This window comes from Phascolarctos cinereus, unplaced genomic scaffold (assembly GCF_003287225.1).
Source record: "Phascolarctos cinereus isolate Bilbo 61053 unplaced genomic scaffold, phaCin_HiC Scaffold_1;HRSCAF=81, whole genome shotgun sequence".
Classification (NCBI taxonomy): domain Eukaryota; kingdom Metazoa; phylum Chordata; class Mammalia; order Diprotodontia; family Phascolarctidae; genus Phascolarctos; species Phascolarctos cinereus.
Window position 1 is genome coordinate 101,813,406 of NW_027555514.1, and position 14,890 is coordinate 101,828,295.

The 14,890-nt window shown below is 38.6% G+C and overlaps 1 protein-coding gene and 1 pseudogene across 1 annotated transcript; both read left to right on the top strand.

The window, feature by feature from the left end:
- Positions 1–1,215: 1,215 nt before the first annotated feature.
- On the top strand, positions 1,216–2,163 carry LOC110216156 (taste receptor type 2 member 7-like). The gene has a single exon (XM_020997970.1). It carries the CDS (start codon positions 1,216–1,218, stop codon positions 2,161–2,163), a length of 948 nt encoding a protein of 315 aa, XP_020853629.1.
- Positions 2,164–12,388: 10,225 nt separating this feature from the next.
- LOC110216155 (taste receptor type 2 member 3-like) lies at positions 12,389–13,424 on the top strand (annotated as a pseudogene).
- Positions 13,425–14,890: the final 1,466 nt, after the last annotated feature.

The following is a 14,890-nucleotide window of genomic DNA, read 5'->3' on the forward strand; positions in this document are numbered from 1 at the left end:
GGATGATTTGCATATTAACAATTCTGTCAATCTTCCTGGAAAAGCAAAATGCAAAGGCCAACCAGAAAACGGAGAAACAAGTAAAATGAGCCTTCCTCTCTTGACAAAGCCAGAGTTTATCACCCTTGAGTTCTTGGTAACTGAAAGGAAAATACAATTAATTCCTTCATAAATGGGCTTAAAAGAATGCCATGGTTTACCCAAATTGTAAACACCAGCTGAGCAAGGGCTCCTGAAGACTCAACTTTTTCTTGTCAAAAGAAAATCCATAAAAAAAAATTATCGCTTGTGGAAATGTGTTGGTCAAGATTCACCAAGAGATTCTGGAAAGTGCGTCAAGAAACCAGGGGAGCATAACTACTGAGAGTTTATCATGACGATCTATTTGGCTGTAGGTGGAACCTTACAAGTGATATTACTAAGAGTGTGATTGGTGTGGGAGGTGTATTGCGAAGGGAAGGAAGTGATGTTTGCCTTATATGGTTGAAGTAACATATATTGTAAGATCCCTGCACATAGGTAAGGCTAGTTTTTTCCTAAATAGTAATGAAACTGTCCTCAAGACTGGGTTGGCCCACACAAAAAGCATGGAATTAGCCTTTGGTATACCAGAAAGTACAATCCACCGGAGAGGTGTGTGAAAATGAAACAGAGAATAGATAGTTCAATAGATAGGTATACACACACACACACACACACACACACACACACACACACACACACACACACACACACATATATGCACACATGCACACATGCACACACATGCATTTTTTTTAGTGGTTTAGGGAGAGTCACTCTTCAAAATAGCCCTTCCATCCAGTCCCTTCATGCTTCACCCCTCCCTTCTCTGTGTGATACTAAATCCTGTAACTATTTGCATCTTAGTGAAGGTCTTTCAACCACTATTGGTTGGGATTTTATCCATGAAATGATGTTTATTACCCAAGTAATTGAGAAAACTCCAAGCCTGGGGTCTGAACTAGAGAATGACGGCAGACTAAATTGGAAGGAGCAATTATAAGACTGACCCTCATGAATTTCTGAGCACTCTGGACAGATACAGGAGCACAAGCAAGTCAGAGAAGGACAAAAGGTATTACTGACAAGGTGAAAAAGCAGGTGCTTACTTACCTCAGATCAGAAAAGCTGTAGAACAGCAGAAAGGCTGGAGATAACAGAGACATTACCAAGGGAGGAAATCCATCCACAGACATGCTGACCTCACTCCAAATCTTTTTTTTGTTCATGGCCTTCAGTCAGTTCGTTCTGGGGATTTTGGGGAATGGCTTTCTTGGGCTCATCAATTGCATCCACTGGATCAAGAGGAGCAAGATTTCCTTACCTGACTTCATCATTATGAATCTAGCCTTCTCCAGGATCTTCCTGCAATGTGTGGTCATTTTTGATGCCACTGTTTTGGTGCTCTATCCTGATTTCTATTATGGAATGACAATAAGTCAAATTCGTGAAACTGGCTGGACTCTTAGTAATTATTTTAGCATCTGGCTGTCCACTTGCCTCAGTGTCTTCTACTGCCTGAAGATTGCCATTTTCTCACATCATGCTTTCCTCCGGCTTAAGAGGAGGATTTCCCAGGTGGTTGCCTGCATTCTGCTGACCTGTGGGCTCTTCTTTTTCTTTAATATAGTGTTACACGTCAGAAAATTCGATATATATTCTGGCCTCCTAAAAATGAGACTCATTACAAACTACACTGAAAATGTCAGAAGAAAGGAAAGAGAATTGTATGTCTTCTACCTTCTCAGTCTCCTGTTGTTACTGATACCTTTCATTATATTCCTGTTCTCCTGTCTCTTACTCATTCTCTCCTTGAGGAGGCATACCAGGATGATGCAGCACCATGTCACTGCTCCCAGAGATGTGAGCACTAAGGCCCATGTGAGAGCCACCATTATAATGTTTTCTTTCCTTTTACTCTTTGTCTTTCATTCTGTAATTCTCTTGATTGGGACAGCAATCACTTTCCTGCAAGATGCCAAGCTGATAATGATTATAGAGTTGGCTATCCCTGTCTATCCCTCTGTGCACACATTTATCCTCATTCTGCAAAACAAAAACCTGAAGCAGGCATTCCTGAGGCTGCTGTGGTTGAAGAAGGGCTGCATGAAAGGTGGGGTCAGAGGATGCTTTACTCACTAGTGCAGGGGGGGAGAAGGCGGGCAGATAGGCTTCCTAAGTCTTTTAAAATTTCACTATTCTAAGTAGTTAGGTGGCAAAGAAGGTAGAGCATTGGACCTAGAGTTAGAGGTCAAATTCTGCCTCAGACACTTACTAGCTGCATAATCCTGGGCAAGTCATTTAACCTCTGTCTGCCTCATTCTCTTCATCTGTAAAATGTAAATGATAATATTTGCACCTAATTCATAGGGTTGTTGTGAGAATAAAATGAGAAAATATGATTAAAGCTCTTTGCAAACTTTAAAGTACTACATAAATGCTGACAACTACTTTTATTATTGTCATTATTTAACATTATATATCAATGCATATATATAATAATATCCATAAGTTTTTCTTTACATAAAGTAACTTTTTAAATGTTTTGAGACATTTAATGAAATCTGAATTTTATTTCAAAACATTGTGCTTGGTATCCAATCATTCAAATGTGTTAAATAATATGTGTGTGTAACATATAGAGACACAGATTAGACATATAGATAAAAGACAAGGGTTTTCCCTTTAAAAGCAGAGTTTATTATGGAGTTCTTATATTTGGACAACACTAGTGAGAGAATAATGTCTTTGCCATAGGCAGATGTCAGTTGTAATCAGTTCTCATATGTCAGATATTTCAAAAGCTGCAGAGGCATAGAGGGAGGTTTGAAGAGTAAGTGGTGTATAGAAAGGGGCAGAGAGCAGGAGAGGGGGGAAAAATAATAATGATTATACTATCTCTTATTTATAAAGTGGCTTTCTCAGATCAATATGCTGGGAGGTAGATAGTACAAGTATGTTTATCCCAAGGTAATAACAGGTGACCAGGAAAGCTGGGGCTAATATAGAACAGATACGATCTTGGAGGCTGACCCCAATAGGATCATTGTTTTTCTCTTTGACTTGTTGCTTCCACATGAAGTGGGAAGAAATTCTCTTTGGCATACTCACCACATAGTGGTTTCTAAATTTCTCCAAAAGTAGTCCCCAGCTTCTGTATAGGTACTCAAGGCAGCAATGCCTTGAACCTTTATTTCACCCCACAGAAAATGCAGAAGATATAAAGCACTCATAGGAGTTCAGAAACAGATTCAAACAGACCTCTCCAAATGCACACAAAAAGCCCTCAAATAACCCATAAGCTCTCTCCAGAGGGGAACTGAACAGGTGGTGACTACTGGGGCAATGCTTTGGAGTTCCAGCCAGACTTTTTCCTTCCACAGTGCTACATAGTAACCCCTCTCCCATAAAAACTTAAAGTACTGCCTGGTAATTTTGCATCCTCCTAGAAAAACACATAGATATGTGTTTGAATATATATATATATATATATACATATATATATATATATATATATACATATATATATGTATACACACACACACACACACACATACATATAGATATAGATTAAATATATAGATAGAAGACAGGCGTTTTCCCTTCGGGAGCAGACACACACATATATACATATACACACGCACACACAGCTACTAAAACTAACAATCTCTTTCCCACTGGACCTGTAATATCTCAATAATTTATTTACTGCTCTCCAAGCAAGATGCTATGCAAAACATTTAGATAATACTCTTCTTTCTCCAAGAGCCGTGCTGTATCAGGAGATCCTCTTCTCCTCAAAAGGTCTGATCTCAGGGACTTCTGGGTCATGTGAACAATAAAATAGAGGACTAGACATTTTCTACAATCCATACTAACTCTCAGGAAGAAAAAAAATTGTGTCAGAGGTACAGCAATTACAGCTGAATTCATGGAAGAAATAAAGCAAGAGGCCCAACAAGGTAACAGACTTCTGAACAACCCTCTGTGGAATACATGGATGTTGCTTCTGCATATCACTCAATCACAGGTTAGGTCCCTGCATGACAGCTTTGGAGTCAGTTTAAATGGGGAAAGAATATAAAAAATAGTTGGGGGGGGTGTTTATTTCCACAAAAGTCAAGTGGAAAGGAATGCAGTCTGGGGGCTAGGTGAAGTTGAACAAAAGGACTTATATCAGAATAAGAAAACACTCTTGGTGGTAAATAGACTAACAGGAGGAAAACCAGTTCTGAGGTTAAGTATAGATTGACATGAAAAGGGGTGTTCCCAAGTAAGGGTCTTGGTCACTGAATTGTGGGAAGTGGGAGATGTAATTAGGGCCAGAGACTCATGTGGGGAATTAGGCGCTTCAGATAGGCTGTAACCTCTATAGTGCCCAGCGAATGGGGAAACAGGGGAAGGAAATTGAAATAGGGAATAGGAAATGAAAAGGTGTGCATCTGTCGACACATGACCTCTCACACATGCAGGACATCTGGCCTTCCCAGGTCGTTAATAAAGCTTCTTCCTGATTCAACAATGGTTTCATTGAATTTGTGATGTTGATATAGATAATACCTCCACCACCAGTCTTCAGTCTATTGTAGGGTGAATAATCCATATCAGCACAAACTGTCCCATGGCTTATGCTTTGCATTCCCCTCTTGCTACAGAGTCTACAGGAACATTTGTGTTCATTCCCTCATTCTTCTCTAAATGTCAATTTTAACTCTCTAGACTTCTTTTTCTACCATAACCCTATAGTCTTCTTACCGTGAAAGATCACTCTTCACCAGACTAGTCATGTTCACTCCATTCTTATATGGAATTCCTCTCTTGACTCTCTAGAATTCTTCTTCCATCATGCCCCAACTTTCCTTCCAACCCCTTGTTTAGCTTTATGTATTGCCTTCCCCCACAAGAATGAAGCTCTTTGAAAGCAATTGCTTGTATCTATATTCTTGGCACTTATCACAGTTCCTGGCATATAGCCAGTACTTAATAAAGGCTTGTTGACCTAACACTGTGTTTCCTCCACTATACTACTGCAATAAGCAGTAGACTTTGACTCTGCCTAACTGTGTGAAGTGAAGAAGGAATAGGAAAAGACAGAGATGAGCTTCCTTCTACCTGGGGCAGATAATAGGTAAAAAAAAAAAACATAAGGCTACAAAAACCACCTCACTCTCCCCTAATCATACAAAAAGCTGAAGATAATCATTAAGGACAATCAGAGAACTAAAGAATGGAAAGAACTGGGGCAAAGAGCCAGATAAATGTCTATGCTAGGCCTGAAGGAAAAGGAACTAGAATTCAGCTGAGAACAGTGTTGACTTCCCAGAAACTTGGAGCACAGTCAGAGGTTGATGAAAAGGGAAGGAGTCAGAAACAGAGTGAGAAAATAATATAAGAAAAAAAAACTAAAAAAAAACTAAAACCACCCAAAAGCTCAAGAAAGAAAATTCAATTAAAAGCCTAGAATAAAAGAAGGGCTTGACCAATAGGAAGTAAGTGGATTGTTCCAAGAAGACACCAAAATCAAGATAGGGGTCGAGCCAGCTCAGACCAGTTAGGGTCAACCTGAGGACACCTGAAAAGCATTGGTGCACCTGACACACCCCGCATAAAATTAGAGCCTCATTAACGAGTCATGGGACATATGACCAAGGGAGGGGGAACATACTTGAGCATATCAAGGGGAAACATGTAAGGAAAGGTGTAATCTGGGAAGGGTTGGACCAATCCCGGCCTGGGAGGTTTCCCGCCCCCTTTTCAACTGCATAAAAGCACACTTTCCCTTGCACTCAGGGACCACCCCTCCTGAAAGGGGTGGAGCCCGCTTCTGGCCAGAAACGTCTAAATCCTCTGGACTTTCTTTATAATAAATTTTCTTGATACTAAATTTTTGGTGTCAAGCCTATTTCTAACACAGACAAATCAAGAGAGAGAATATTAAAATTAAAAGCATGAATACTAAAACATCTGATGGGCTTCGGATCTAGACCCCAGAAAGGAAAAACCCTGGACTTTCCCACATGGCCAAATCTCTGGCGTTTGCCTGAGGCTATAAATCTCAACAATGGCCTTTCACTGTGGCTACACCCAATCTTCCCTCCATTGTCTTACCTCCCTATGGTCCCTGGCCATTTCCCACCTTTAATCCTAGCTAGGCTCCATTATCCCTTGGCCACAAGGTCCAGGTCCCAGGAGTTCTGCTCACCCCAGTTTACTGGCCACTGCTAGGTCCCTCCCACAGTCTTTCTGTATATAAGGTCCACTTTGTCTCCCTTAAGATGCTCAGATTCCTAAAATCTAGCCACTGCTTACCAATGTTCAGACTCTTTAAGAGTCTGCCCAATATGGCAGATATTCTAATCAACCTTGTCTTTGGCTGAAAGGAGGGTTGGGTCAAATTCTTTTGGGCAGGACCCACGTATTATGATTTTGGGGTCCCAGGACCCCTGAACTCCTAAACCGCATCACATCTAAAAGATTACAATGTCCTCTAAATGAATAATACTAGAAAAGAAAAGTGAGCCAATGTTCAATGAAACACAGAATCCTACAGAATGCTAAAAGAGTGCAGAGCAAAAGTAAAAGATTCCAGAATAGTTCAAAAAAGAAATTAAAAGATTAATAGAAGTTAGAAGGGAACATTTGTCAGAATGTATGGCCTGCACAGCAAAAATACTTAGCAGAATAAAACAACTTAAGCACCAATGAGAGTGAAAGAGAAAAACAGATTCGGCATTTGTCTTTCACTGTCAAAGAGGACCTTGACATCAGGAAGGTTATACCATGACTTGCAAGTCCATTGGATTTAAGTGAGGAAATGAAGGACTCTGAAGTGAAGGTCCATTCAGAAGAAAAGGTGCAAAAGGAAATAATGCTAATAGAATTCATGCTCTCTATTATAAATAAAAGTCATTAACCTCAAAGACAGGATGCATAAAGACAATTTAAAGATCATATGTCTCCAAGAAAAACATGGCAACGGAAAACCAGGATACCTTATTGCCAAAAATAGTCCAATAAAACTAATCAGAACTTCTGTACACAGAAAACAAAAGAGTCCACACATTACTTCTAAAAATGATCTTATTCTTCAAACTCTGAGACACATAGTAATTAATTTTGATAATTCAAATAACAAAAAATAAATTTTTCAGGTGGCGAAGGAAAAGATCTTCAAATATAAAGGAAAGGAAACTTAAATATCACGTAACTATTCTGTTCCCACTAGAAACTGAAGAAGGGAAAGTAATAATAAATTCCTAAAAGTAAAGGAGCTCAAGATGCAAACCAAAATGAAATATCCCACACACCTAAGCCCAATTATTAATGAAAAAAGATATATATTCAATAAAAGAAAGGCATTTGTAGAATTCCTGGGGGAAAAAATATGGTCTGATCCCCAAATTCTGAAACTTGAGCTAAGTAAACATACACATCTTCTGCCATGTGCTTCTGGAGGAAATCTCTTATTTCCCTGACTGCTGCCATCTCTCGAGCTGGGAAAGCCTGTTCCCAGGAATTTGGGTTTATGATCTGTGCTCACAAGCTCCGGGCAAAAACAAGTGACCAGGGGCAGCTAGGTGGAGCAGTGGATAAAGCACTGGCCTCAGACCAAACAATTGACACTTACTAGCTGTGTGACCCTGGGCAAGTCACTTACCCCCAATTGCCCAAAAAAACAAAACAAAAATGAAAACAAAAACAAAAACAAAACAAGTGACAACCATCTATGCCTAGTCCCAAAGCAGCTACTGTACATAAGCACAGGTCTCTCTTTCCTCCCACCACATACACCCATCCTGAACTTATGTCCATTCTGCTACCTGATGATCTCTTCTTTTACAGACCAAGAGAGCAAGCTTTCTGTCTGTCCACTGTTATTGCCCGCAGAGTAGACTAGCAACTCTGACAAGTATCCATCCTCCTGAGTCTTGCCCAGCAATATAAGAGTACCCTGTGTCTCAGAAGGCACCATTGACCGTACCTACACTCCAAGGAGAGGTGTTAGTCAAGTGTTTGCAAACAAAAGCTGACATCCTGTAAGATTGTGTCAGGATGACTGGGGAATTCATCGGATTGATTAGGGACTCTCTGATCAGCAACACATATTGAATGGCTAATAATAATATGCTGAAGACATTTGAATGTGAGCAGCTGAGCAGCATTATTCAGATGACTTAGAAGGGCTTCCTAAAACACCTAGGGAGAAGAGGAGGGAGAGTGCCCTACACACCATCTAGCACTGTGATGGACCAGTGAAGAATAGACATATAGCTCCTATCGCACTTTTTAATTTATATTATACTTATTAGTGTATATCTTATAATTCGTCCTCCTCCTACCAAAAAGAAAAAATAAATTGTTTGACTGTGTCATCAGATGGTAACAGTCAGCCACCTGTCCAGATAAAGGCTCAAATCAAGGACCTGGGCAGAAGACAGAATATTTATTCCAGGAAAAAGTAATAATAATAATAATAACAACAACCTCTCCCTGCTGGATTTTGCTAGTTTATAAATATTAATTATGCTAATTCTTAAAAAGAAAAGAAAAGAAATTGCCATAAAGGTAATAAATTTGGAACCAATGCTTTTTCATGATGGAAATATGTACATGTACCTAAAATCTTTTGGCGTGAATAGGTCAGAGCAGTGAGAGGTAGGGAAAGAGTGTGAAGGAAACTAAGAAGCTGGAGGCATAATGGTATTTCAAAAAGAGCTCTGTTTGAGAAATCAGAACACCTGCCTTCATGTCCTGGCTCTCCTACAACTAGTTGTATAACTTTGGTTTGGGATTTTTGTTTTGCTTTTTAAAAAAATCTTTACCAAGTCAGATCAGGAAGGAAGGAAGCATTTGTTAAACTATTATCTCAATTTATCTTCACAATAACACTGTGCTATTATTATTCCTATTTTACAGTTGAGAAAACTGAGGCCTACAGAGGTAAAGTGACTTAGCCAAGATCACTAGGTATTAAGTGACTGGGGCTGAATTTGAACACATGTTTATCTGACTCCAAATCCAACACACACTGAGAACTTAAGTATTTGCTCAGGGTCACACAGTTATCATGTGTCAGAGGCAGGACTTGGACCCAGCTCTTCCTGACTCTGAGGCCAGCTCAGGGTGACCCAGAGTATGTGGTTTACATGGAACCTCACCTTCATCATCAGTTAAATGAAGGAGTTGGACTGCAAGGCTTATGGGGATTTTCTTGTTTTTCAGCTCTTAAAAACCCTTCAGGAGGAAGAGGCTCAAGTCCTAAGGGACGCTCCTGCCGGGGTGTCTTAGAAGACTGGAGTTGGTGCAGAAGAGTCAGATCTGAACTTTTTTTTTTGAGTTACATGGTCTGAAGAATGGCATGTTATGTCTTTAGAATCCAGAGCATTTTTAATGGATTTTAGGTGATGCAAAACTGTATTACCTGTTCGTAATTCTCTCTTCCTAAAGTCTGGCCCTGCTTTGATCCATCTTACACTCAGCTTCTGGCTTCTAGCTTCAAGAGTAGATGGGTTGAGAGGAAGGTTTAAACAATGCTCACCTCTCTCCCTTCTTTCTCTCTACTGTATTTGGTTTTTTTGCCTTTTCATGTGATATAATTTATCTTTGTCTGCCTCCTCCTTTCTTCTTCTCCTAGTACAATCTCTTTTCACCACTTAAATTTTTTACCATCACATCCAATTCAACTTAAACCCATGCCCTCTGTTTAAGTATATCCCCTTTTAAATGTCATTATTACATTACAATTCTTAAGAGTTACAAGTGTCATCTTCCCTTGTATGGATATAAACAGTCTGCCCTTATTAATAATATGTTGTCGTTGTTTTTCTATCCTACTTATCTTTTTATGCCTTGAGTCTTGTGTTTGAAGGTCAGACTTTCTGTTGAAGAAGGTTTTGGAAGTCCCCTATTTCACTGAATGCCCATCTCCTCCCCTGAAAGATTACTACTATTTGATAAATCCAAAGATTCCAGCTTCTGGGATAAGAAATCACTATTTAGCAAAAATTGCTGGGAAAACTGGAAAAATATATGGCAGAAACTGGGCATAGGTCAACATTACACACCATGCCAAGATAAAGTCAAAATGGGTACATGATTTAGATATAAAGACTGATACTATAAGCAAACTAGAAGAACAAGAAATAGTTTACCTTTCAGATCTATGGAGAAGTGAAGAACTTATGACCAAATGAGAGATAGAGAACATTATGAAATGCAAAATGGACAATTTTGATTACGTTAAATTGAAAATTTTTTGTACAAATAAAGCCAATGCATCCAAGATTAGGAGGGAAGCAGAAAAATGGGAAAGGATTTTTACAACTAGTATCTCTGATAAAGGCCTCATTTCTTTCTTTTTAATGATTTTTGTGGTTGTTGTCGTCTCTAGGCAACAGGGGTAAGTAACTTGCCCAGTCACACAGGGAGTAAGTGTCAAGTGCCTGAGGCCAGATTTGAACTCAGGTCCTCCTGACTCCAGGGCAGCTGCTCCATCCACTAAGCCACCTAGCTGCCCCATCATTTTTAAAATATATAGCTGAGTCAAATTTATAACAATACAAGTCATTCCCCAAGTGATAAATTGTCAAAGGATATGAACAGGCAATTTTCAGAGGAAGAAACTAAAGCTATCTATAGTCATACGAAAAAATATTCTAAATCACTATTGATTGGAGAAATGTAAATCAAAATGACTCTGAGGTACCACATCACACCTACCAGATTAGCTAACAAGATAAAACAGGAAAATGATAAATGTTGGAAGAGATGTGGGAAAATTGGAACACTAATACGCTGTTGATGGAGTTATGAAATGATACAATCATTTTGGAGAGCCATCTAGAACCATGCCCAAAGGGCTATAAAATTGTGCATATCCTTTGACTCAGCAATACCACTTCTAGGTCTATATCCCAAAGAGATTATAAAAATGGGAAAAGGACCCACATGTACAAAAATATTTGTAGTGGTTCTTTTTGTGGTGGCAAAGAATTGGAAATTGAGGGGATGCCCATCAATTGGGGAATGGCTGAACAAATTGTGGTATATGAATGCAATGGAATACTCCTGTGCTATAAAAAATGATGAGCAGGCAGACTTCAAGAAAACCTGGAAAGACTTATATGGTCTGATGCAGAGTGAAATGAGCAGAACCAGGAGAACATTGTACATAGTAACAGCCACATTATGGGATGACTGACTTTGATAGACTTGGCTCTTCACAGCAATGCAAGAATGTAAGACAACTCCAAAAGACTCATGATGGAAAATGCTATCCACACCCAGAGAAAGAAATATGGAGTCTAAATACAGATGGAAGCATAGTATTGGCTCTCTTTTTTCTTTGTTGTTTTGTTTTATCGCTTCATTCTTGTGATTCCTCCCATTAATTCTAATTATTCTTTACATCATGATTAGTGGGAAAATATGCTTAACATGAATGTATATGTAAAGCCTATATCAGATTGTACACCATTTTGGGGATGGGGATTAATGGGAGGGGGAGAAAATTTAAAACTCAAAATCTTATGGAAGTGAATGTTGAAAACTAAAAATAAATTAATCGATTATAAAAATTAATTACATAGAAAGGAACAGAAGTTCAGAGTGAAGTTGAAATAATCAGGGAAGTTTTGAAATAATGTGTGGAAATTATTATATACTTTTTAAAAAAGCAAATGGCATGAAATGGACATTCACAGATTTTATACAATCCAATTTTTGTGCTCTCTTCTGTAAAAAAATATATTATGAGATATTTGTTAAATGAATTGATTAAAAAAAGGAGTTAAACTATATCTACAACTTTCCACTCCCTGCTAGTCTAACAACACTGGCAACAAAAAAATTAAGTTAGTCTTACTTGACTTGTTCGTAGTAAAGGCATGCTGACTCTTTGTGATATCTGCTTTTTTTTAGACGTTTACATTCCATCCTTGTAATAATATCTTCTAGATTCTTTCCAGAAATCAAAGACAAACTTATTGTTTCATCATTGGTAGATTTCACACTCTTCCCTTTGTCAGTTTCAGATAAGAATGAAATGTATTTGATGAATTTATGTGGAACTAGATGCTCCTTTGTTTTGGCTGAAAAAAAATTTTTTCCATGTGACTTTGATCTCTCCCTTCTCAATGTGAAGTTGAATCTATTTGCATCTTACCAGAGAGCTACTCAGTTTTTTCATTTGTAATGGAAAGGGCCAACCCAGATTACTGAGAAGAGGAGAGATTTGAAGGTTAGCCCATTGAACACTTACCGATCTGCTGGGAAAGAGCAAGGAAGGTCTCCAAAATGACAACTCCAAGCCTGGCCACAGTCTCATCAAATATGGAAACCCAACCAACACAAAGAAGAAAAAATTATCATGAGAGTGGAACTTCAGGTATCTCTATCTGCTAGATCTAAGCCAAAGAAACCTAAATAAAAGAAGGTAGTGACAGATTAATAGAAAATTCAAAAATCAAGACTGACTATCTTTTTCCAATCACTTTGAATTTAGCCAATGGTATGTGCTTGGTGGTCTTCATCATTGAGTTAATTCTGGGTTTTTGCTACAATAGTTTCATAGAGCTGCTAAATTGCATCAACTGGGTCAAGAGCAAGAGGATGAGTTTGTCTGATTTCATTATTACCAGTCTAGCCCTGTACAGAATATGCATGCTTTGGGCACTTATATTTGATATTTTAATACTGTTCTATCCCAATTTTTATAGGAAATGACAGTATATCAAATTATTGATATTGTCTGGATATTTACTAACCATTTAAGCATTTGTTTGACCACCTGCCTCTGCGTCTACTATTGCTTGAAGATCGACAATTTCTCCCATTCTGCCTTCCTCTGGCTCAAGTGGAGGATTTCCTATGTGGTTATCTGAATTCTGGCGGGCTCTGTGCTTTTCTCTTTTTTCTCCACAGCATCACCAATCAAAGAATTCATTGTTTATTTTAGCAGCAGACAAATGAAACTCATAACAAACAGCACTGAAAACATTATAAAGAAAAGTAGTTATTCACTCAGATTAATTTTTAGTGCTTCCTGGATGGTCATTCCCCTTGTTGTAATTCTATGCTCATCTCTCCTGCACATTCTTTCCCTGAGGAGACATACGGAGCAGATGAAGAACAATATCTTTGACTTCAGAGACCCAAGCACTGAGACACATTTAAGAGCCACCAGAATCATTCTCTTTCCTCTTTCTCTTCATAGTATATTTTGTTGCCTTTTTATACTTATGTTAAGTGACCTCCTACCAGATGTCAATTTGGCATGGATGATTGGGGAGATGATCACAGCTTTCTATCCTTCTGTACACTCTCTCATCCTCATTTTGGGTAATAACAAGCTGAAACTGCCATTCCTGAGGATGCTCCAGATAGTGTCTAAAAGATGGGACTAGGTGACCCTTCACTCCACAGCTAAGTATGGAAAGTGATAATGGAACTGGCTGTCCTGAATCTGACTCAGTCTGGAACCTGCTCCTCCTTAACCATCAGTTTCCACTTAAAACCATTAAAGACAGACACTGACTCATCTATTGTCCAGCACCAGGATCATTAACAGAGGATTTTCAAAAGTTGAATGAACAACATAATGAATAAAATTAAACTCTTATTGTGTGCCAGACAATTTGTACATAAAGGTTTCCCATCAATGGGAATGACTGACTGTGTGATTTGTTAGTATTATTGTGCCATAAAAGAGAAATTCCAAGGAAGCTGTGGAATGTTTGTATGAACTGTTACAGAGAAAAATAACTAGAACCTAAACAGTACGCTCAATTACTGTAATAATGCAAATGAAAATAAAGAACAATAAAAGGAAGCCAGCCCTTAGTAACTATGAAAACCAACCTTGGTTAAGGAGAAAAAATAATGAAACATACTCTCATCTTCAAAAGAGAAAAGGCAGAATTTAACATACATCAAAAGACACAATTCTTTTATCAGTTGCTTTTGATTAAATGTTTATCTTTGTTACAAGACAGGGGTCAATTCTAGGTGGTGGCTATATTCAGACATATCTATGATGCAAAAACAAATGGCATATAATCAATAAAACATTTTTTAAAATAGAATTTTACCTATAGGGAAATCTTCACTTGCCACTGCCTCTGCACAATACTTCAGAAAAGAAACATTCTCTGGAAAAAAAATCATTGTTGTTAGCTCTCTGCCCCCTGCCTTTCTTTGTCCATTTAGAGGGAGAATCACCATTTAATCAATACTGCTATGACTCCTAATACAGTATGAATAATACCACACATTCATTATGCCCTGGAAAGGACACTGAAATGGAAGTCAGAAAACCTGGGTTCCTGTACCAGCTTCGCTCTGAATTAGCTATGGGATTTATTACTTGTGAGAACTGTTTGAGGACCCACAACACTTGAAAAGGGTCAAAACCTGGACTGACCAATCAGAAAAGGACATTTTGGCTCAGCCTGCGTTGGCGTAACAATATTGCTTTGCATGCTCTCTGAGTGAACCTGAAACTGTCCTGATGGATTTAGCTGACTTGGGAGCATTCTTTGGGCAAAGACCAGTCACTCTGAGCCAGACATTTCCCATATCTTATTATTTTATGGTCGTCCCTTAAAGACACTATCTTGACATCCTTTGTTTATGGCTGGGAGAAAAACCAAACATCCTGGGACCACCCTTCTGGCCTTATGGAAACTATATTTTTTGGCTGACACAGGCATCCTGAGTGGGAGGAGGGGGGAAGGAGAGGGCAATTCCTTACTCTATGGGTATATAATTTCTTCCAACTGGCCCTTCTGGGAACTCAGATTATTCTGACTCCCATACACATGTTTTCACTAGCTTAAAGGAAATAAACAGTATGTATTAACCTAATTTTATT